General features: G+C 34.3%; 1 protein-coding gene across 2 annotated transcripts; it reads left to right on the top strand.

Moving 5' to 3' along the window:
• Esd (esterase D) lies at positions 1 to 25676 on the top strand. 2 transcript variants are annotated; one of them, XM_027928962.2, is made up of 10 exons: positions 1 to 106; positions 5763 to 5811; positions 7977 to 8051; positions 10898 to 10986; positions 15053 to 15151; positions 15795 to 15919; positions 16972 to 17091; positions 18748 to 18846; positions 19427 to 19594; positions 25429 to 25676. In XM_027928962.2, the coding sequence occupies exons 3-10, from the start codon at positions 7984 to 7986 to the stop codon at positions 25507 to 25509; spliced, it is 849 nt and encodes a 282-aa protein (XP_027784763.2). In that variant the 5' UTR covers positions 1 to 106; positions 5763 to 5811; positions 7977 to 7983; the 3' UTR covers positions 25510 to 25676. The 2 variants fall into 2 exon arrangements, with proteins under 2 accessions (XP_027784763.2, XP_027784765.2); XM_027928964.2 differs by having other exon boundaries at positions 7974 to 8051.

The following is a 25676-nucleotide window of genomic DNA, read 5'->3' as shown; positions in this document are numbered from 1 at the left end:
TGGGCGGGGGCAGGCCGGGCCGGGTCCCCAGCGGCCATGTTGAGGCTCCGCCCTCCCCTCCCTGCCGCGTCTTGCGTCCCCACCGGCACCCTTGCCTCCGCGGTAGGTAAGACTGGGTAAGGGTAAAACAGCAAATGTCCTCGGCCAGCTTGGGTCTAGAGCAGCAGCTGCAAACCAGGCTTGGTCGTGCTGACGCCGGGGCCTGCGGCGCAGATGGCGGCTCGCACGCGACGGCGCCCGAACGCTGCCAAACTGTGGCGCTAGGCCAGACTTTGTCCCAGGCATTGTTACCGCTGTTGACCGGTGACGAGTTCTTGCTTCCCCAATGTTGAAGAATAACACCAAAGAAGCACGCCGAGGCAAGGTCAGAGTAGAAATTAGAAGTTTATTAAAGGACAGCAGAAAAGACTTCTCCCGGAGGAAGAAGGGGACCCAAGAGGTGGAATCCGTGGAAGGGATGTTGTCTCCCCTTTTTATAGTTCTTTCAGTGATGGAATGTAGGTGGGAAGGACCCAGGGGTGGGACACAGGTGGGCCAAAGAAGTAATCTGGTCAGGAAGGACTTGAGTCAGCACCTTTTTGCTGGGGGCTGTACATTAACATTTCTTTGAGGTGGACTTTGGCCTAGGGCCTTTTCCGGACTTCATTAACATTCCATGAGTTGTCCTGTGTTTTCCCTGAGTCATTCTCCGCACGGCCTCCATTTTAGATTTCACTCGATATTAGACCCGATTTACCTAACTACACTGACTACCTAATTTTAAATCTGGCTTCAGCATGGCTCCTCTCCCTAATCCATTTACCTGCACCGAGCTCCTAACAGTGTGTGACCCGGGGTGCTCGGCGTGCTGCATCCCGGAGAAGCTTCTGGTTGTCTAGTGCCCGCTACAGTGGACAGTGTTTTCCCTTTTACAGAAACAGTTCCCTCTGTCTACATGCGCTGCCACCACACCGAGTAAAAGTGTTCCTATTCTACCGAGGAAAGGGGCCTCCCTCGGCGCAATGCTGGCGCCCTCAGAGGGCCAAGGGAGTAGCCCACACACGTTGGGGATACGACAGGCTACCTTCGCACGCGCTGAAGGAAGTGCCCAGGGGGACCTGCATCTTTGGATTGCCTGATAATAGTTCAGGTTGTAAAATGACCTCTGAGTTCAGTAGGGAACCGGACACCATTTCAGATGGGGTTATCAGGGAGACAGCATTCAAATTAAATGACAACAATTTCAAGTAGGTCCTCTTGGCTCCATTGATCATTAAGTTAAATGGATTAAAATCCTAGGCTAGAATTGTAGTGGGACATACTAGAAGGAAAGTAGGAGGCTGAGTTTTAATATCTTATATATAATTGGAATTGGTGGTAGTGGGAGTTAAAAGGGCAATTGTTGAGAGCCACAGCCGAAGGGGCCCCAGCAAACTTCCAGCTGCCAGCTGATGATTGGCTCACAGCGGCCCCAGCAACATCTAGCTGATTGGCTCCTCTGCGGTGATGCTCATTGGGCTGTTTCCCTGCCCTTTCAGACCACGGAGCTGCTCATTGGGGGACTTTTTTGGCTCCGCCCACGTGACCCAGCCAATCGGCCTCAAGAGCAGGAGGATTGTGGGAGGTGGAGAGAAGCTTGGGGGGGGAGAGAGAGGCTTGTGGAAAGCCGGTGGTGGCAGTTGAGGCTCTGAGGGTTTTTCCTGAGAGGCTGTTTTGTTTGGCGTATGTGGTTCTAAAAATAAAGTTAGTTTCTTTTGACAAGTGGCTCCTGATTGTGCCCAGCCAGACTGCGGCATTTGGTGGCCCGTACGGGGAACAAACCCGCGACCTTGGCGTTATCAGCACAACAAGCCACTCAAACGCTTCGAGGCCTAGGAGTGGCAACTAATCCCCATAGAAGTGCAATGGTATTAGATTGGAAGGATCCTGAAGGATGTGAAGGAACTATACAGCCATATGTATTGGATCATCTTCCCGTAAATTTACGGGGACGAGATGTCCTAGATCAATTAGGTTTGACATTAACAAATAACATCAACCAAAATGCACCCACTATTATGACTAGACAAGGTTTTAGGAAAGGAAAAAGATTAGAAAAACAAGAACAAGGTATAGCAGCACCAATACAAATAGATCAAGGAACAGACAGACATGGGTTGGATTTTCAGAAAGGGCCACTGAGACAATAAAAATTACTTGGAAATCAGAAAGACCAGTATGGGTTCCTCAGTGGCCCCTGACTAAAGAAAAGATACAAGCAGCCCATGACCTGGTCAAACAACAATTAGCAGAAGGACATATACAACCTTCTGTATCTCCCCATAATACTCCTGTTTTTGTCATCAAAAAGAAATCTGGTAAATGGAGATTATTGCAAGATTTAAGAGCCATTAATAATGAGATGGTTATTATGGGACCTGCTCAATCAGGGATTCCTCAGTTGTCTGCTTTGCCAAAAACCTGGTATGTTTTAGTTATAGATATTAAAGATTGTTTTTTTTTCAATTCCAATTCATCCTGAGGATAGTCCACGTTTTGCATTTACTATCCCTGCACTGAATCATGAAGGTCCTGATCAGAGATATGAATGGAAAGTACTCCCTCAAGGGATGGCTAACAGCCCAACTATGTGTCAAATTTATGTTAACAAAGTAATCCAGCCACTTAGATATCAAAATCCTGAACTACAAATATTTCACTATATGGATGATGTATTATTAGCACACAAAGATAAAAACACCTATCATGAATGCTCCAAATATATTCACTGATGGGTCAAATAATGGTACAGCAGCAGTAGTTACCCCTGATCAAACTTTTACATTTTTAGTACCCAAACAATCAGCTAGATGTTGCTGGGGCCGCTGTGAGCCAATCATCAGCCGGCAGCTGGAAGTTTGCTGGCAGCTGGAAGTTTGCTGGGGCCCCTTCGGCTGTGGCTCTCAACAGGCAATGTTGAAACATTTCAAATATGAAAAAACAAGTTGCAGCCAGCAGTTGGTGCTGCAGTCTGTTGTTTTGCAGAGAACTGTTCAGGTTGTTAATAATCGGTAGTGTGGGACATATTGGAAATGAAGTAGATACAAATTCAAGAAGTCAGAATGGTAACCAAAACCACAAGTAACAGTTGACTATCCCATATCCAAAATGCTTAGAACCAGAAGTGTTTTGAATTTCAGATTTTGAACTATTTGAAGATACATAATGAGATATCTTGGGGATGGAACCAAAACAGAATTCACTTCTGTTTCACATACCTCATATACAAAGCCCAGAGGTAATTTTATACAATATTTTAAATAATTCTATTCATAAAGCAAAAGTTTCATGGTGCAGAGTTTTCCAATTGTGGTGTCTTGTGCACCCAACTTTCAGATTTTGGAGCATTTCAGATTTGGGGATTATTGTTGCTCTGCCTGTAGATATAAAGAAAACTTTTGAGACTTGCGAGAAAATGGAAAGAATGGGCAAAAATACAAAGAACCTGAATTTCTGGATGACATTTAGCTTCAATAAGAAAACAGTAAGATTTGACTGTTTGACCTTTTAGAAAGTGGGTATGTTATGAATAAAGAATATTTACTGTCTTTAACAGTTTTTTAAAATATTGTAGATGGACACAATATCTTTATTTTATTTTTTTATGTGGTGCTGAAGATCAAACCCAGTGCCTCACACGTTTGAGGCAGTCAGTCAACCACTTGTCTACAACCCCAATGATCTTTAATAGTTTTTACTGATTGGCTTGACATGTTCAAGCCATGTTCAGTGAACCTTTCTTTTCCAGACACCATTCATGAACTTTCTAGAACAGTTGGATACATTTTACAGTGCCAGTTGGGGGAATTGGTGGTGCACTATAAAATGGTTTGGTCTTGAGGGTGGTTTTTGGGGGAAGGGGGCGGGTTGGTTTTTGTTTGTTTTAGTGTTTACCTGTTTTTTCTTTTTTTTAAACTGGTTCTTAGTACCCCATTTCTCCTACAAAATCTGTTATAGACCTAAATATATATCTATATTACAACCTAAATGAAACATATATCAGACAAATGACACACAATTGGTACTATGTAAATTTCCATATGTATATTTTACTTAATATCGGTCACTTTAGCATAGTTCATAAGTCAGTTTTAACACCATGTGTAGTAAACTCATAGACCTTTAGTCTGCCTCCCTCCTTCATCTCTTCTCTCCTTTTTCCTGCTAACATTACAAATTTGACCCACAATTCTTAGCTAGATAAATCCATCTTCCTCTACTCTCTTAGTCCTTACTTCTCTTTTCTTGACTCTCAGTAGTTGACTGCATATTTCCAAGTTATACCTTAACACTTCTTTTTATTTGTTTAAAAAGAAAAAAAAAAGTCTTCATAGTACTCTTATTCCAAGAAAGATTTTGACCAGTTACCAGGGCTTGTGGCAAATAGGTGCAGTGGTGCCTTGCTTAACACTGGGATATTATCTGAGAAAAGGATCATTAGGTGATTTCATTATTGTGTGGATATCACAGAATGTCCCCACACAAACCTAGATAGTATATAGCCTATTGCTCCTTGTCTATAAACAGCATATTACTGTACAGATACTGTAGGTAGTTGTATCACAATGGTAACTTTATATATCAAGAGGAAAGGTACAGTAAAACTATTTGCATACATATATAGGAAAGATACAGTAAAAATACAGGATAAAAGATAAAAATGGTATACCAGTATATGCTACTTGCTATGAAAGGAGATTCCAGGACTGGAAGGAAGTTGCTCTGGGTGAGTCAGTGAGTGGTGAGTGAACATGAAGTCCCAGGATGTTGTGTATACTGCCGTAGACTTTCTAAAAAGTATTTTTCTTCAGTAATAAATTAATCTTAGTTTACTGTAACTTTTTTACTTTTTAAACTTTGTAATTTTGTAATTTACTTTAAAAACCAAGCATTGTACAGCTATACAAAAATATTTTTTTCTCTTTATTCTATAATATTTTTCTAATTTTTATTTTTGTTTACTTTTTAAACTATTTCACTAAATAGAAAGGCACAAACACACACATTAGCCCAGGTCTACACAAGATGAAGATCATTAATATCATGGTCTACCTTCACATCTTATCCACTGGAAGGTCCTTGGGTCAGGAATACACTTTTGGAGCTGTTGTCTTACTGCCTTCTTCTAGATACCTCCAGGAGGACCTGTCTGAGACTCTTCTTGAGGAGGTGTCACTTTTCAGAAATATATTCATGGTTTTCTTGTTACTTTTTTTAAATTATAAGTTTGGTTGTAAATAGATAATACACCATGAGCATTCTTAATGAAAACCTTTCAGAATTGGAGTTCATGTTTTCTAACTCTTTTGGGGGTGGGGAGGTAGGTACCAGGGATTGAACTCAAGGACACTTGACCACTGGGCCACATCCCCGTCTCTATTTTGTATTTTATTTAGAGACAGGGTCTCACTGAGTTGCTTAGGGCCTCGCAGTTGCTGAGGCTGGCTTTTGAACTTGAGATTCCCCTGCCTCAACCTCCTGAGCAGCTGGGATTAAAGGCGTGAGCCACTGCACCCAACTATGTTTTCTAACTTTTTAAGGAACTTGTTGAGGTCTGAAAAAGCTACTAAACCCTTCTCTGTGAATTTTCTTAAGGATTCTTTTCCGTTTTCTGCAATTTCCTTTTCTCTTGCCTCTTTAACTCTGTGTGCTGTAGACAATAGGACTTTTTCAGCTTCATCATAATCTTTGTAATGGTGCTATAAGAAACTTTGTAATTTATAATCCATTTGGTCTTTTTTCAGGATCATCTGCCCTTCACTGCAGACTAAAAAGCAAGTAGCAATTGGACAGGTAAACTTAGCTTTCATTGTTTATGGGTTAAATGGAAAAAAAATAATAATAACTTGTTTAAAACATCTGTTGTTTTTCACGTAGACAATTTCTATTGAAAAATATAACTACCTAGCGTTTTATAATTATATATTATATATCATGTTAATTCCTAGTTTATGTCCTTTTTTTGTTGTTGTTAAACTTAACATTGTTCTTAATTTGTAATTGAAGGTAGTTTATAAAACAAGTTATGTGGGGGGGACTTTAAAAGATGGCTTTTTTAAAAAACATTCTCCCAATTTTTTAAAAAATACTTTAACCATGTTTTTTCTGGCCAAATGAATAGTATTTAGTTTTGATTAAGGAATATTATTTTAATTAAGGAATATTCAAAGAGCAGAGGAAATAGACGACTTGTGGTTTATTAAAATTAATGAATAACAAAGTATGTGATACAAATAAAGGACAAGGTGATTTTTAGAAGTTTCACATAGTATCTAAGAACTTCAAAATATTATTCACAAATTCAAGAAATATAGTAATTATTAGGTGCCCCTTAAGTACCATATGTGTCCAGTGTACCATATTTTGATAAAGCCTACATACTTCCTAGAGCTTTAAGAAAATTCCCATGTAGAATGATCTAGCGAATTTTATTCTTTGGTCTCATGATTTATGTATATAAATATTATACAGTATCCCCCCTGCATAATTTTATTCTTTAAGATAGGATCATGAATAAGAAAAACTGAAGTAAAATGTAATAAAATAACATCTTATGAAACAATTTGTCATTTAAGGATTTTTTTTTATAGTTTGAAAACAAAAACTAGTGGAAGAGATGTTAATTTCTCTCTTTGGAATTGTAATACCCTAATCCCATAGAATCCAGTCAAGTTTTGGTTGTCTTTTTTTTTTTTTTTAAGTACTTAATGATCCTCTACAGAGGCAGGACAGCAAAACAGCTAAGAGAAGGGGCTCTGATGTCAGACTTCCTGAGTTTAAATCCCATTTTTCTAATATAAAATTAAGTATTTGGACTTACTGAAGGGATTGCTTGAAGACAGGATTGAAACTGTTCTCACTTGGAATTTTGCAAAGACATTTCCAAATTTGCTTTTTAAGATTATTATTAACATACCTTTGTAAGAATAATACTAAAGCTGCAGCTGATCAGCCTATAGTAGTACATTTCACTGAAGAAAACCACCAGAGAGGTAATATCTGTTTCTGGTATCTGGACTTTTTATTTAGTATATAGAACTTATCATTTTATATTTTAATGTAATGCTTCTAGGAATGGGAAGGTAATATTCCCTTGAGAGATACACATTATAATCAGTTTCATTCCTCTTTGCTCAACAGATAAATGGTTTTCCAATTATTTCCATGTATTTACTATTAAAATATAACGTGTAACATTTTACATGTAAGTTTGAAATTACTTTTATATGACAATTAAAAAGATCTGTTTGAGAGAAAAGAAAAATTAAGTGATAAACTTCAAAATTTCCTAAAAACAAGCTGTTCTTTTTATTTAGAAAATAGCAGACCTATGTTGTACAACAAGCTGTTCTTTTTATTCCCTAATAACAGATCTATGTTGGTTTGATTTAAAAGGAGAAATATTAATCTAAAGTTTATGTATCACTTTTTCTCAAAAGCTCTCAGAGGATGAATAATTTGATCTGGTTTAGCATATTGAAAAATACCTATCATAATGTTAATCATCAATAATGTTATATTGTCATCAAAATAATTATAGGCACATCATCTTCCTTCTGTTTTAAAATCAACCATAATTAAAAATACCCATTCCTTGACTTCTTTGTTACAGTTGACAGGTAGACTGTTAATATTTTTTAATCTACTGAACTGGTCGATTACTAACTTGAGATTTTTTTTTTTTTTTTTTTTAAATCTGGGGCAGTCTGCAATAGTAAATTATTAATGGTATGACAAGGTATTAAAATTTTCGAGAATCAAGTACAAGTAACAAATATAAATGTGAATATGAAAGTTAGTTTCAAAATGTTATTTATCAGAAAAATGGCATGTGAAAAAATTCTGGATGGAAGACAGTTGTGTATTTAGATAATTGATCTGGAAACAATGAGTTTCATTTCAAGTTTTCAGGAACTAAGTCTTTTTTAGAAATTAATGAGATTAATCTTCACTAGTAGGAAAAGAATGGCATTGAAACAGATTTCCAGCAACAAGTGCTTTGGAGGATTACAGAAAGTATTTGAACATGACAGGTAACTATTAAGAAGATGTACACAGCTTTAGATATCTCGTTCAATTTGATTTGTTTTGCCTAATTTTAAACAAATATTTATATATTTTGGTATATCATTTCACTTTTGAATGTGGTTTCTCTTGTTATCTATATGACAGTTTCACCAAACTTAATTCTGTAGGGGTTGGACTGTGGAGCCTAACAAAGAATACCTTCCAGATTTGTGTTGATGGCCTTGTAAAACTTTATGAAAACGTCTATGGGGCCATTAAAAATTCTGAGAACATTTTTAGCTAATGTGTGACTAGAATTTGCCATATTGGACAGTATAGATATGGAACATTTTCATTATTGTAGAAAATCCTATTGAATAGTACTGCTTTGATGAGGTTTCATTTTTAGAAAATGAAATAGAATTAATTGTATTTGAGAGGAAATTTATGAAACTGGGTGAAGGGGATTTTTGATGTTGAAGTAGTGATAAAATAAACTCAGTGTCATTAATGTCACTGGGAAAGGGGTCCAAGGAGGTCCTTGGAAGAAGGGGACCTCAACTCAGGACAACAACTACCTTAATATCTGCAGCAAGACGAATTTCAAAACACACCAGTAAGAGGCACAGGCTGATTTATGAAGCAGAGGCAGTCAGTACACACCCAGAAAGACAGAATTGAACGCAGACACTGAGGAGAGATGTTCTGTGGTCTTAGAGAATATATACTTATGATTTCTCAGGTATTCTAAGATAGGTTAGAATTTTGTCTAAAGTTAGGCTTTGAATTTTACCATTGATTAATAAGCTTATGATTACCTTCTGAGTTTGTTTCTCTACCTTCAAGTCAGAAGGTAGAGAACTATAAACTTAAGTTCCTGTAATCTATTTATTGTATAATCCTGTGTCATTCAGAGTTATCTTTCAAGAATTGTTCTGGAATGTAATCCTTTGTGTGCTCCAGGATCCTACTAACCATTTAATAGTTTTGCTTCTGCTTTGCTCCCTTTGAAGGTGGGGGAACTTTGAAGAGAGGCACAGCCTTAAAGTTTTGTGTGCCTGGTAGTTATGGCCTGATCCTTCTCCCTATCCCCATCTCAATAACAAATTTCTGTATATGACATTCTGTTCTTTTGGTAATTGAGCAGCATCGTAATGACATGATAGGAACAGAAGTTTCAGAAGTATACTTGATAATTCTGTTTTTTTGTTTTTCCTTTTATGTTAGTGATAATCATACCACTGTTTGAAATATGCTTTAGACCTCATTTATAACACAGCTGCTTGAAATAGGCCTTTTTTTTTTTTTAATTAGTATTGTGGTAAAAATGCTAAACATGAGATCTACTCTCTTATCAGTTTTTTTTCCCCTGCGTGTGCCACTTACTTTGTGTTTTCTTTCTTTCTTTCCTTCCTTCCTTCCTTCCTTCCTTCCTTCCTTCTTTCCTTTCCTTTTCTTTTCTTTTCTTTTTTAACATCTTTTTATTCCTCTTAACAAATTTTTAAGTTTACAAAAAGGTTTTAAGGCACCAACTATCCTGGAACATGACTGTGCACTTTTTATTAAGCCAGTTGATAACAGATATTCTGGAATTGGTCATGGATCTGATGTGGTATATCATGAAAGAAGACAGCTTAATTTCCCTAACATTAGTTGAAGACCTAAAAACAGCTGCCAGAAAATTTTTATGACTTCTAATCATCCACAGGAAAAGATGTTTAAAATAGGGTAGAAAAATAAAAGCAAACATTTTCAGAGAATGGAAAGGAGCGTACAGAAAATTTCTCACTAGCAATGATGGGGTCTTTGTGGGAGTCTGTACCTAAAAAGTCAACATAGTCAAGTAACAAAAAGAATAAAAAAATCAGTGAAAACAAAAAAACATTAAAAGGAGAGGGAGGTAGTTCTGGCATACTACATGGTTCATCTCTAAATAGCATTTATAGCTTCTTCGTACTGATCAACTAAAATTGTATATTGAGAGGATGTGGCGAGGAGAAATGTAGGGAGGTACAGAGAACAAAGGTAGGGAAGTTAAATAAAATTCTTCCATAATGGAAATTCAGTAAATAATAACTAAAACTGAAAAATCAAGGAGTAAATGAAGACCTGTCATAGATATAGGGTAAATGCTAGAAGAATTAGCTATAAGAGGTAAATGGATCATCTCTTGAATGCGCCAAATGAAAAGGTTGTAGGGTGGGGAAAAACTAGTTTCATATAGAGTTTGTAGAACTATTTACTATTTGTTGTTATTATTTAAAGTATATGTGTAACAGTTTTTTAAAAGAGCTATTCTGAAGCAGTAAATTTAAAACTCCATCTGCAAGGTCAGGGTTGCATAAATGCCTGTTTATATGGGAATATTCTATGGTTTTTATCAAAATTATCTTACTTGTGATAATAGTGATTGTGATAAAATATTATGATGAAAAAACAGATTAAGGATGTGGAACATTTCGGTGCTCCTGAACCAGCATGTAATTTAAAATATTTGCAATTAATTTTTTATCAAAGCTGATATATTTCATACATCCCTTTATAAATAGGAACAATTTTTCTTTTTTAATAATAGAAGTGCTACAATGAGGTATACATTTATTTTTAAATTTATTCTATTCAAAATGACACTGTGCCATTCCAAGCAGAGCCTTACATTGGTTAATCATTATGCCCAACAGGTTTTCTTCTTTCTTTAAGGGACAATATATTCCTTAAGCCTAGGTGAAGTACTTAGTTTAGATATTCAACCACTTTTTTTAGACCTGTATTATATATTTTACTTTTTACATAGTGCTTAATTATTTTGTCTCTGACTTGATTAATAAAGGGCATTAATATTTTGTTGTGATGATTGTTGTTAAAATTATAGTGTTGAGCTGAAGTGCAAAATGAAATTTGCTATTTACTTACCACCAAAGGCAGAAAGTGGAAAGTGCCCTGCACTGTATTGGTTGTCTGGTGAGTATTATACATTTGAGTTTTATAAAGCAATTTCCTTTTAACTGGCTTTTCTTACCTTTTAACTTTGACTCACTGGTATGCTTTCTGAGCCTCTTATAAAATAGAGGCTTATCATCACCTGCTTTGTAATTTTATCTTAAGAAAACTTCAGACCTGTGGAATTAGATTTACTTCACTCTTTTTTCAATTAGACCAAGTTACTTTGTAGAGAATGTACAGTCCTGGGCTCAAAGGTGAAGGTTTAGAAAGTTACTTATTTAACTTATACCTGCCCAAGCGTTTCTGCAGTTTGTAGAGACTTTGCCAAATAGAACACTATTAGATGGAACCAGAGCACCATGGTACACTAATTGTAGACCACAGACAAGTACCTTCCTGCAGTGTTCTCTATAATATTTTAACTGGCCTCTATAGAGCTTCTCTTGCAACAATCTAGAAAGTCACAAAGAACACTAACGCTTCTTACTCATTGGATAATACTCCTAATCAGACTGTACAATAGATTTGTGAGAGAGTAAGACTTTGACACTAGTAGTTTTGAACCTCTATGCTAATTTCTCTTTCACAAGATATTAGCACTTCATCTTTATAAGAAAGAGTTACAAGGAGAGAGTTATGGCACCCAAATTGTGTCATGGAGAGCTGTTGTTTCTTTAAAATAGGTTCTTACAACATTTATTTAATAAATCCTCCCTATGTATGTATATCAAGGAAACGCCCCAAGCACCAATTTGAAATGAGAATAAATGTTCACTTTAGAAAAAAGACTTAGTTATATATCTCATTTTAATTCAACAAAGCACTTCGATGACCAAATGAAGAACACCAGTTTTTCTTGGCAAATAGCAATAGCAACAAAATTAGACATTTAATTGTTATAGAATACATAGTAATATGTAGCTAAATATAACCTTAGGTATCATGTAATTCATAGAAAGAAAACTGAGGCCCACAGAAGCTGAATACTGCCCAAAGTCACATAACAGTGTAAGGTTGAGCAGGTTTTCTGACTCACAGTCCAGATGTGTATTCAGTCTCTGTTCTTTTTGCATTGTTTCTGACGAGAGCTACTAAAGTCATAACTTTTGGTTAAACACTTAATCTGAGATCAGATTAATTCCTAACCAAAATTGAAATGTATAAAAACAGATTAGTTGAGCTTTTTGGGGGTAAAATATAGAATTTTTGTTTTATTTATATTAAATGGCAGAACAGTTTCCTTAGTGAGATTCTGAACAGATAGACCTTGGTAATTAAGTCTTGATTTTCTAAAAAAAGGTAAGATTGTCTGACCAGCACCCTTGAGAAATGATGACAAAAGGATATCAAAGTGTTTACTTACCAGTAAGTTGCTAAAGTTGACAGATTAGCTAAAATCAGAACATCTAAAGAAGTCTTCAAAGATAGTCCCCATGTGGTGATTCCTGTCTTTGGCAAATTAAGATGACTGTCACAACATTCTTTCATTAGCTATACAACCCAAGAGGATTGAAAACGTATACACAGACAGAAATATGAACATTCATAGCACATTATTTGTAATAGCCCAAAACTAGGAACAAACCAGATATCTACCAACCGATAAAATAATAAATAAAATGTAGTAGAATATTATTAAGAAACAAAATTAATGAAGCCTTCATATATGCCACAATGTGGTTGTACTTTGAAAACATTCTAAGTGAAAGAATCCATCCACCAAAGACAACATATTGTTAAATTCCCCTTATATGACATGCCCAGAATAGGCAAATCCATAGGGGCAGAAGGTAGAGTAGCCTGGGTCTGGAGGCTGTAAGTAGAACAAATGGTGAATGGCAGCTAATGGGCATTGGGTTTCTTTTTGAGGTGATAAAAAATGTTATGGCTGCAGAGCCGTGAGTATACTAATAATCATTTAATTGAATTGCTCAGTAGTGTTGTTGCCAAAAAAAATTTATCTCTTCATATAGATGAGGTTGATTGAGTAGTTTTTTGGTTTATTGGTTTTGTTTTTTTTTTTCCTTCTTTTTTTTTTTGTACTAGGGATTGAACCCAAGGGGCACTTAACCACTGAGAAACATCCCCAGCCAAGTTGCTCAGGACTCACTAAGTTGCTGAGGCTAGCTTTGACTTTGGAATCTTCCTACCTTAGCCTCCAGAGCTCCTAGGTTGAAAAGATTATAATTAGTAACTATCTATGTACTCTTAATGAGTAATCCTTCTGGTTGAATTATCTTCATTTCTGTGCCTCTACAATTCACTCTCCCTACTTTAATCAAGGAATTTGCATTCCAACTGTCACCTAACAGATTTTCATTTCTCAAGTGCAGGGTACTATTTGGTCTATCCGAGACCCAATTCAAAAATCATCACATCTAATCACATTTAATCTTCTTATGATATAGAAAGAGGTGGCATTCTCCATTTTTCCAATGAAGGAACTCAGACTCAGAATTTTTAAGTTGGTTAGTAAAAGGCTGAGTGACACTTAGAAACAGATCCCATCTGAAATCCCAGACCCCTGCTTTCTACCCTATTACCCTTTCTCCTTTGAACACATTTACATTGAGGTCTGCAAAATGGTGAACTTTGACAGTAGTGGGGGCAGTTCTTCATCATGCTATGACTCAGTTGACTGGAAAACATACTGGCAAGAACATTAAATGGCAGAAGAGTTTTCTCAGTGAGATTCTGAAGAACAGATAGACCTTGGAAATTAAGTCTTGATTTTCTAAAAAAAGGTAAGATGGTCTGACCAATGCCCTTGAGAAATGATGACAAAAGGATTTCAGAGTGTTTACTTGTTTTCATTCAACTTACTGAACAATACTGGGTTTGTTTTCCTGTTGAGCATATGCCCCATATTGCCATTATACATTTGAAATTTTTTGAATTCCCAAGCACATCTGGTCCAAAGAATTTCAGGATTGAAAATTTAGGAAGTGACTTTGAAAGGATAATGATGTAATCATTTAGCCTATGATGGTGCTTTGATTTATACAATTATAAATAAATAAGGTAGACAAACCACTTTATTGCTCTGCCATGACTGATGAAAGTCTATGTCCTAACAGAGTTTAAGCATAAATGCCCATAATGATATTTGTAACTTTGTGTCTTACTGTTGATTATTAATTTAACCAATATATATGGGCACACTATAAGTCTCTGTGCTCTCTATTATGGGAATTTAATTAGCAACTATAAAAGTGTTTTATAGTCCATATTTCCTCATGCATATCAATAAGTTTTGATATTGCTAATAATCAGATGCAGTATTTTGCACTGACTGCTAGAAAAGGGCTATCAGGTGGTGCTTAGTTCAAGAATTTATTGCTGGTTCATTCTTGGTCATTCTCATGTCATCCATAGTCTTAGGAACCTATGGTAAGAGAATTAAGTTATCTCTTTATCACATGACTGAAATGCACAGAACTAGGAAAAATGACAGAAACTGTTCTAAAAACTGGGGCTAAAACTGAATTTAAGAAAGATATTATGTTCATTGTTGTTCTCCTTTTAGGTCAGTGAGAAATTATAGGATTTTTGCTGAGAACTATCTGTATATTTAAGTTCTTTGTGTTATGATAGCCATAGTATTAGCTTTTTTTTTACTGTGAATACTTAAGTTTTTATGCTGATATAATAACACTTTCAGCTAATTTATCAATTTTAGTAATGTAACAATTGATGTAGTATTTTTATAATTGTTTTCATTCAACTTACTGGACAGTATACCCTGCTGGGCTTGTTTTCCTGTTGAACATATGCCCTATATTGCCATTATATGTTTGAAATTTTCTGAATTCCCAAGCACATCTGGTCCAAAGAGTTTCAGGTTTGAAAATTTAGGAAGTGACTTTGAAAGGATAATGATGGAATCATTTAACCTATGATGGTTCTTAGATTTATACTATTATAAATTTTGTAAGAAAGGGAACTTAAATCTTACTCAACTTATATCTACAGCAAAATAATAACAACAAGTGAACTTGTTTTCCTGTACTATAAAAAGGTTAAAAGTTTCTAAACTATTCACAGTATAACACGAGATAACAGTAACAGTGCTTTTGATCTCCAGGTTTAACTTGCACAGAACAGAATTTTATATCAAAATCTGGTTATCATCAAGCTGCCTCAGAACATGGCCTTGTTGTCATTGCTCCAGACACCAGCCCTCGTAAGTATTCTTGCTACAGATTTTCTATAAAAATTTAAATATTTAAGGACTAAGTTATAAATGGTATGTACATTATATAATTTGTTTCATTTTTTGCTATTATCTCTTAAATCTTTCAAGTGACATCATGACTCTAAAATACCATGCTCTGAGTGAAAAGTGGAAGCAGGAGGGAATTATATCAGAGCACATTAGAAGACTTTTTCTTCAAGATAGAAAATTGAGCACAAGCTTGTCACAGTAGTAAAGAGAATTAAAGAAATAGAGTAGAGGGGGTGGGTTATTAGGAAGGGGCTCTCTATATAGTTCTGAAAGATAACTTCTTTATGGACACTTACTATAAAACAGGAAACATATATTCAGAATCCATAGATGGAACTTCATGAACAAAGAAAGATAATGAGCCTTACCTTGGAAGCTGAATTCTGTTTGGCAGGTCATTCCCTCTCACCTTATTGGCCAGAACTAGTCACATGGTCCCTATACCAGGCCAGGAGGTCCAGGAATACAGTCTTACCAAGTACTCCAAAAGAGAGAGCTCCTAAACAGCTATAATGCAAATGGATTTGCATATTTATCTAAAAGTACATTATTAAATAAATTACCAGAGAGTGGATAAAAATACCAGATTTTTTCTTGACAGGTGGCTGCAATATTAAAGGGGAAGATGAGAGCTGGGACTTTGGCACTGGTGCTGGGTTTTATGTGAATGCCACTGAAGATCCTTGGAAGACTAACTACAGAATGTACTCTTATGTAACGGAGGAGGTGATTTAATTAGTAGTTTAATTATTGAATGATAATTGTAAAGAGTTTAATTTTAGACACAAAGTCCTTCCAGTTCTCAGAATTTGAAATTAGAGTATGGTATTGGTGAATCTATTTCATATATTTTTATGAACTACCTTAGTGAAGATTGCAAAGTTTACTAATGTTATAATGATATTTGCTGCAGTTTAAATTAATACTAAGTATGAATTTAAAGATTTTAATAGTTATTGAGAATGTATATATTATCCAGCTTATCAAAGAAAATAGAATAAGCAATAACCTTTGATTTCCTGACAGGTGGTTCATTCAAATGTATTTCATAGTGATAAAACAAGGCTTAGTTAGAAAGGATAAGTGGTAAAGCATTACTTCTATTCATAATATTTATGTACAGTTTATGCATTTTTAAAAAATTTTATGATTTTATTACATCATAAAAACTCAATAATTAAAATTTTAATGACAAATAAGTCTTACACTCTGAATAATAGTTGTGTTTTAGTATATTGCAGTTTTTTCTGTGATTAATTTTCACATAATTATAATTTTTTTGCTTTTCTTTATTTTAATTATAGAAAGTAAATACCAGTATTATTCTTATTTTAATAATTAAATAATATTCTGCCAAATGAAATAAACATTTTACATTGGAAAATAATACATTATGTTTTTGTGTATATTTTTTTACCATAACAAATGTTACTATATTAATTGTCTTTGTACATAATTTTTTACCCCTAAGGATTTTTCCCTTGAAATGTATTCTAAAATGTGAAATTACTAGGTGAAAAGTTTGGAACATTTTAAAGGCTCTTTCTGCATAATCTTCCTATAAAGTTGCTTTTAAAGAATTCTATGTCCTATGTTATTCTGAGTGATATTAACAACTATTGTCTACCTGAGTTTTTGTTTTTATTTTTCTTTAGTCTTTATCAGCTGAAAACATGTTAAGAATGTGATTTGGATATTGTGTAATTATTTTATATAACTTTGAAAAAGCCTAAACTTACTTTCTCTGATAATTTTTGTCATATTTAAATTCTTTCTAGCTTCCACAACTCATAAATGCCAATTTTCCAGTGGACCCCCAAAGGATGTCTATTTTTGGCCACTCTATGGGAGGTCATGGAGCTCTGATTTGTGCTTTGAAAAATCCTGGAAAATATAAAGTAAGATTACCAAAGCCTAAGGATAAATATTTTTCTTAAATAATATGATATTAGGAATTCTCAGATGTGAAAATTATGATAATGTTGTAGTATTGGGATTAAACTTTTTCTAAGTGTTGGGAATTTCAGGGTATTGACAGAGGGTATTAAGTTTGATTACATGACATGTTATAGAATCAGAAGCATAGGAATTCCATCAGAGTGGTTTCTAGTTGGCCTACTAGAAGTTTATAAAATGTAGCTTATTTTTTCCATTACTTTTATTCAAACTCTAGTTTTGAACACATTTTTCCCTCTAAAAGTTGTTATATTTGATTAATGTTATTGTGACAGTTTGTCATTTATTTATACTTTTGCCAGGAATCTTTGAAAAATTTACTTAATTTTTTGAGGTTAAAGAAAATATTCATGATTTGTAGAAATTTAAGAATTTTATCTTAATGCATCTACATGTAAACTGAATTAGAGCATGATTGAAAAACATCATTTTCAGCTTTTCCTATTATTTGAAGCTTTATAGCTTTACATTTTTGTTTGTTTAAGTGAGCCACGATTAGTAACCACCACATATGGAGTGTCATTCTGTGCAGAGCATATTTCAAGAGTTGAAAAGGAAATGTCAAAGCAATGATCATCTTAAGATTACTTCTGTTTTTAAAATTATAAAGCTACTCTGTATAGCAAGGTTTGTTTAACCCATTTAATTCCCTTAGTAAAGATGTCTTTTCCTTGTTTGTTTCTATTTTTGCAATGATGGGGATTGAACCAGAACTTTTTACACTTGTAGTAAAGATTATTTACTTTAGATGTGCTACTAAGAAATGAAAATATTTCTCATAGCAATTTCATAGTATAACAGTGGAAACAGGATTTTATTTTCTATTTTGTGAATATAAGGCAGTTAGTTTATTGTGTCTGAGGTATAAAAGCAACTTTAAATTTTTTGTATAAAATCTACTTGTTTTTAATAAAGGTATTGTTAAATATATACATTGATAAATATTCTAAAGCTGAGAGATTCCATCTTTGTACCTTTATCCAATGGAAAACAACATTGTAGGGTCTGGGGATGTGGCTCAAGCGATAGTGCACTCGCCTGGCACGCGCAGGGTTCGATCCTCAGCACTGCATAAAAATAAAAATAAAGATGTTGTGTCCACTGAAAAAACTAAAAAATAAATATTAAAAAATTCTAAAAAAAGAAAAAAGCAACATTGTACAAAACACAAAATTGAGTTAAAAATTTTGTCATGTTGAAGGTATTCCTCCTCACTGCTTTCTTTCACTGTTTAAGAGAAATAATGTCTCAGGTGTAATAATATGTTCACTAAGGTAAGAATGAGCTGTTTCATATTAGTATGGACTAGTTTTCAGGGGAAAAAGTAGTAGAAACTCTGAACACAAACTTTTGTTTATACCTTCATTAAATAAACCCATGGTTTTATGTTATTTGGGCACCTATAATTATTAGCTCTCTTAGAGTATACAAAAGACTGTATTATGGAGAGGTGTACAGTGGAGGCCTGTAATATATCAAAAGAAAAATTGTTCACAGGGATTTTCATTGCAAGTTAATTTTTAAGCTAGTTGAAAATATCTATTCATATTTGATTTAGCAAAATTAAACTTATTTTTGAATTTCCTTTCTTTCTGAAGTCTGTGTCAGCATTTGCGCCAATTTGCAACCCAGTGCATTGTCCTTGGGGCAAAAAAGTCTTTAGCGGATATTTGGGAACAGATGAAAATAAATGGAAGGTAGGTCCTAGATAACGTTAATACTTGTTCTTAAGTTTCCAAGTTTTTAAAAAGCTTACACACCATAGATATATGCCTAACCCCTTGAATTAAGGCTCTAGAGCGGAGAATAAACTTACACGTAGAATTATATAAGTAATCTAAAGATGATTTAAAGAATGCAGAATAATGTGTGTAGTCTCTATACAAATACTATAGCAATATGTAAGGAACTTTAGCATCCACACATACTGGGTGTTTGAGAGACCTTTAGAACCAGTTCCCCACAGATACTGAGAGATGACTGTACCTAACAACCATCACAAAACCCATATTTCTAATTTTATTGAGTCATGAAAGATGCTCTGAGGCTACTTTTTATTTTGCTAATGGTTTATTTATATTTTTATTTCAAAATAAAAATTACTTCTAACTTAACCAAGAAATATCACTTTATTACTAAATTTTAAATCATATGTCTGATGTAAGCAGCCTCAGAGCTTAAATAACTTTAAATTTTCTTTTGATCTTGGCATACTATATTCAGAAGACTATCTTCTTATGCACTTTTAAATTTAGTTTTCAATATTTCCTCTTTCAGGCATATGATGCGACGTATCTTGTAAAGTCCTATCCAGATACTCAGCTTGACATACTAATTGATCAAGGGAAAGATGACCAATTTTTGCTAGATGGACAGCTACTCCCTGAACATTTTATTTCTGCCTCTTCAGAAAAGAAAATCCCTGTTGTTTTTAGATTACAGGAGGTAAGTACTAGGAAACTTAAGATATTCTAAATAATAAATCTAAAAAACAGGATTCCATAGTAAATCTCTTTATTTTAGAATATAAAGTTACTATTTTCTAGTCAGATAGTTCAACTATATTAAGACTCTAGAAGTGAAAGCTTTCCTATTAAATTCATGATATCTGAGACCCAATTTGATAGAAATAGGAAAGCTTTAGGCAATGAAAATTATTTAATTTTCTCCCTACTGTCAGGACTTAATACTTGAATGACACTGAGTCACTAACATAAGTGAACATATCGTTCTTTACACATGCACCCTGATACAGTAGAATAAGGACAAGCTTTTCTGTTCGTTACTCTGCATTTCATATGCACATCTTAGCCTTAGAAACTGAGCATTGTTCCTCTCATATATGTGCTTTGCATTATTTGACCTTTATGCTACTTTGTTGTACTACTCCCAGTGATTTAAAAATAATTCCTGAATTTCAGTTGGATTGGAGATTTTCCTTCACTGAAGTACTGTAGTTTTAAGTAAAGAAATTCTGCTTTTTTAAAAAAGTATTCATAATCTTCAGAGCATAATATAAACAGAATCTATTTCAGGGTGAGTAATGAACACTGAAAATCATACACAATGCTGATTTTTTAAAAACATTTTTGATTCATGTTTAAGAGTAATGTATCAGCCATTGTAATTATGATGGTAAATGTTCAAATAAATGTAGTCAGTGTGTAATGTGGTTCCTTATAGTTTACAAAATGTTTTCATGGCTTTAACTCATTTGCAGTCGTTACACCACCAAATGAGAGATCATTTCTTTCCTGTCCATCTGTTTTACAGATGAGGAGACAGTCTCAGAGAGGTAGCCTATTTATCTAAGGTCAAACAACTAGTATCTGGTAGAATGGGGACTAGAAGCAAAGTCATGACTACAAATGCTGTCCTCTGTCATCTGTCTAGCCATTCCCAGGCAACATGATGTGATCCTAGGAGCAAAGGAATGGAGTAAGAGCTAGCACCAGAGAAAATGTACATAACCTGCTGTCTCTATAGTTTATGTAGTAGATCTTAGCAACGTCCTTTACAAGGATATTTTGAACATATGGGAAAAAAAATATATATATATATACACACACACACACATATGTATATATATGTGTGTGTGTGTGTATATATTTTTTTGAGATATATATATATATATATATATATATATATATATATATATATATCTTGTTGTCTCTTGAATTTTCATCCTTAAGTAATAGAATATTTTCTAGGTTTATTTGAACATTTTACCATCACAATTAACATTTTAGATCAACTCCTTGAGAAATCCATATACCAGTTTGATTATAAGTGGAGTAGTGCATTTAACTATATTAACTGTAGCTATAAGTGACGTACTGAACCATATTTTTTTTCCCAAATAACCTTAACTCTTGGCATTAGCTCTGTTGGATTGCCTTGTCCTATGCCAAGAAATTCTGTTGTTTCTATAGACAAAAGTTCCTGCCTGCCAACAAAATCTGAAAATCTCTGGAGTTACAAAAGCAGCCTCAAGTTAACACACAGGAGAGGAAAAAAATAAATCTACCTATTTTTTTCTAAAATACATATATCCCAATCAATGAAGAAAATGTGGTTGTCTGAGCCAGACATGGTGGCGCATATCTAGGCAGGAGGATTGCAGGTTAGAGGCCAACCTTGCAACTTAGTGAGACCCTGTCTCAATCAATCAATCAATCTATAAAGTCAAAAGGGCTAGGGATATAGCTCATTGGTAGAGTACCCCTGGGTTCAATCCCCAGAACCATTAAAAAAAAAAAAAAAAGTGGCTGGCTATACTTATGAGGAGTCAAGACTGAGCAATAAATTTTTCTGAAAAAAAAGAAAAAAGTATTAAATTCATAATCAGTCTTGAACTCAGGCACAATTTTTTGTTCAGTTTCCTTAACAGCAAGGTCAGGAAGAGTGAACTACATGTTCTAAAGTAGATTGGATTTGTTGTAATTGGATCAACAACTTAGTGGACATGCTTGAGTAGTGGCTCCAGAGAGGCTACTTTCAGATTTTCTAAAACCTTCCATTGACCTCAGATTACCTGAGGTCTGAGAGTTTCATCAACTGCTTTATCATTTGATGATAAGTACAGTATAACTGTGTTTCTTTCTGAAATAGAAGCTGTGAAAAAAATAATATGAAAATGACAAGGGGTATATATACATAAATGATGTAAAGAAGGAGAAAGAAAATTATAACAATGGTGCATGATTATACAAGCCCATTCCTTTACCTCTTATTAATGGTGTTAAATGCTCACAATTTTTATATATACTTTGTCAACTGTCAAAAAATTGAGAATGTAATTAGTGCAGGGGACTAATTTTTCATATAATTTTTCTTTTTATATCTCGATTTCAGGTAATCTAAACTAAAAATAACAAAAGACAGCAGAATTCTGAGAGCAAGTATTCAAAGATCAGATCATGGCCTCAAAAGGGAAGGGCCTAATGGTTCTTATATTTAGTTATTGAAGTTATGTAATGAAAAAAATTCACTGACCTAACACTGATGAAACTTGCAGAAATAGTATTCCCTTTTGGAGACCAGAAAAAGAAGCTATCTGGTCTCCTGAAGTCTCAGAACTTTTTTGAAGATTCAAAGGCTATTTTAGCTGAGGCTTCTTAAGATCTTAAGATTTGATCTTTATATACTAGCTATCAGAATTCTGCTACATAATGTTTTTTTTTTTTTTCCCAGTGTAGGTTCCCAGATGCCAAAATATAAAAAGGAAAATTATTTGGAAAAAAAATCCCCATGTGCTAATTCTGCCATTTCAAACAATAGTTTTTTTGTTTTTTTTAGATAGTTGAGAGAGCATAAGTTGTGAGCATTTGACACCATTAAAGAGGTAAAGGAATGAAGTTGGGTAAACTGTACACATGATTTGCCTCTTAATAGACAAGTAAGAACATGCAGAATGCTCTAGAAATATAGGATTTTCACACTCATTTGTGTATTCTGTTAGCACAGTTATCTAGCCTGTGAACTGTCAGTGTTTGTTAAGTAAGCAAATGAATACCTTTCAACAGGCTGCTTGTTAGTACTCTGAAGAGACTTAACAACCTGGAGATTCATATCCCAACTTTTCTAATTGGGTTTAGAAAATATATAGCAAAACACTGCCTGTTAGAGTAAATGTCCATCATAGCTGCTGAAGCACTGCTTCTTTCTGAGAGTCAAGAATGAAAGAATGTGTTTATTTTTATACTCCTGGAGTCAGAATTTTACTACCAAGGATTTTTCCATTTAAAGTGTGAGGTAGAAGAGGAAAGTAAGATCCCTTCAAGTGTCACTAAGTATAGGCAATTGCACAAGCTGCTTAACATACCAACCCAACTCATTAGTGATAAAACTGAAGATAATAAAGAAAGCCACCCCACTTAATAACAGTTATAAACAGGACTTGAAACTAATCAAGGATGACACAGTTAGCTCTAAATGTATACCAATAGTTGAAATTTGTTCGCTTGCCTCTATATTGACATTTAAAAAAAAAATCGTTCTTGGTCCCTCATAACTAGGATTTTCTGTTTTCTCATAAAAGTGAATCTTCCTTTAAATATCATTATGGAAGTTAAAGACATTTGATTTGGAGTTAGGATGAAGTACTGTTTTCTTGCAGTGCATTCCTGCAAGCTCAAAACTGGCACTTTCTTGTACCGTGGAACTTCTCAAAGAATAATAATAAAAGCAACAGTGGCTGTCTATCATGTTGGAAACTGCAAGGCCTTTAGCTTCCATGAAATGAAGGATAAAAATAGGGCATTCTCAGTCCATTAGGGTTTTCTCACACAAATCTTTTGAGGCATCTGTTCCCCACATCTCTGCCTATTTTCTCTCAGATCCATGTTTTTGATCTGTGAAAAATGGCAGATACTACTTAGTCCTCAATTGCAAAGGTTTTGTGGCCTAGAAATCAAGTATTTGTTTAACAATTCTTAAATTTCTTTCTTTATATAAGAATCTGCTCTTGGGCTGGGGTTGTGGCTCAGTGGTAGATTGCTTGCCTAGCATGTGTGAGGCACTGGGTTTGATTCTCAACACCACATATAAATAAATAAAAATGAATAAAGATCCATCAATAACTAATAGAAATTTAAACAAAAATCTGCTTTTTAGCTCGAAATTTAACATCTAGAGCTGATCTGAGAAATGTCATACCAAGTAACTCCAGGTCTCAGCCTTGATCTTGACAACCTCCTGTCAGATTCACTTCCACAATAGAAGATAGTTTGCTTTTAAATTACTTTGATGATTTTACATTAAAACTTTAAGGGGAGAGGTGGGGAGGGGGGAGGGGGGAGGACGGGAAAGGCAGCGCAGCGGAGCACAACAGACACTAGTATGGCAATTTGTAAATCAATGGATGTGTAACTGATGTGATTCTGCAATCTGGGTATGGGGTGAAGGTGGGAGTTCATAACCCACTTGAATCAAAGTGTGGAATATGATATGTCAAGAAATTTGTAATGTTTTGAACAACCCACAATAAAAAATTAAAAAAGAAAACCTAAAAAAAAAAAACTTTAGTAACTGCTGTTCCCATGATATACATTCCATATAACTCTGGAAATAAGAGATGGAAAATATTTACTGATTCATCAAAACCTTGGGGATTTGCCTTATTCCCTAAAACTCCAGTGATATTTTTATTAGATCTATTTTTATTTCTTATGTGCTTTAGAAAAGTTTAACTAGTAAATCCTTCAGAGATGATTTTCTTGTTTAAAACTTTAAAAGAAATCTAAGACTTTTATCTTTTTCAGTTTATTCTACCTTGTTTCTTTTGTGTTTAGTGTGGGTGGCCATCTCCAAAATTATTTGGTGTTTAACACCCTTAGAAATTTCTTCCTACATCAATATTTTTCTTCCACCTTTGAAGGCTGCTACTTTCTCGTTCTCAAAGGGAAAAGGATTGCCTCTCCATTTTACTTTTTAATATTTTTTTTAGTTGTACATGGACACAATACCTTTATTTTGCTTATTTATTTTTATGTGGTGCTAAGGATTGAAGCCAGTGCCTCACATATGCTAGGAAAACACTCTGTCACTGAGCTACAACACCAGTGCTGGTTTTGATGCCCTAATTTTAATGGATGGGTTGACTGAGCTCTGTTTCACCTGCTTGGCACACTACTTTTTTTTTCTTTTTTCCTGTTTCACAGTAGTTTTCAAAAGGTTTGCTGACTTTTTACCCAATTTGATATATTGCTAAGGAATGTCAGGGTTTAATGAATTACTCTTCAAGGTTATGATATACTTTTACAGTAGGAGGTAGAGTTCTTTGTGTGGTTTATAGTGGCCGTTTTTGGCTTCCCAAACCATAGAGCTTTGGGGCATTTTTATGTTCTTTTTCTGTATTTTTTATATGTGCTTATTTTGTATTTTAGTATTATTAGTATGCATCGCTTGTCGAACTAAAATGTCTTGCTCATGTTTCTAAGCTCTAAGTTTACTTCTTTTAATCCTTGTCAATATGACCACATGTCTATTCTGCACATGGAATTAATGCTTTATTTCCTCTTTGCGTATACATTGTGGCATTTAGAAACTAGGCTATGCAGGATGTTTCATTTTCCTTCATATTTCTACTGCTCTTTTAATACACGGTGAAAATGTTTAAGTACAAGTATGAGAACTTTGATTTTGATTAAACCTTACTTATAATATTTTAGCTGTTTATAAACAAATTAAGTAACAAAAGAGATTTATTCAGTGTCCTTATTAATATTGATGTTTCTAAATGGTAGATAACTGTTATCTCCTGTATTTTTGCCTTCTAGGGTTATGATCATAGCTACTATTTCATTGCAACCTTTATTGCTGATCACATTAGACATCATGCAAAATACCTGAATGCATGAAAATCTTCTGATAAGAGAATCTCTTCAAGATTATAAAAATTATAATAAAGAGAATTGCCGAGGGAAAATATTTCAAAACATTGGATTTCATAATGCTAATAACTTCGTTGTACAATTGAATTACCTGAATAAATATAAATAAAAGTCACTTCGGAATTAAAAAGTTA

The sequence above is a fragment of the Marmota flaviventris genome, chromosome 4, assembly GCF_047511675.1.
Source record: "Marmota flaviventris isolate mMarFla1 chromosome 4, mMarFla1.hap1, whole genome shotgun sequence".
Lineage (NCBI taxonomy): Eukaryota > Metazoa > Chordata > Mammalia > Rodentia > Sciuridae > Marmota > Marmota flaviventris.
Note: the sequence above shows the minus strand (reverse complement) of the source record. Positions and strands in the feature narration are given on the sequence as shown.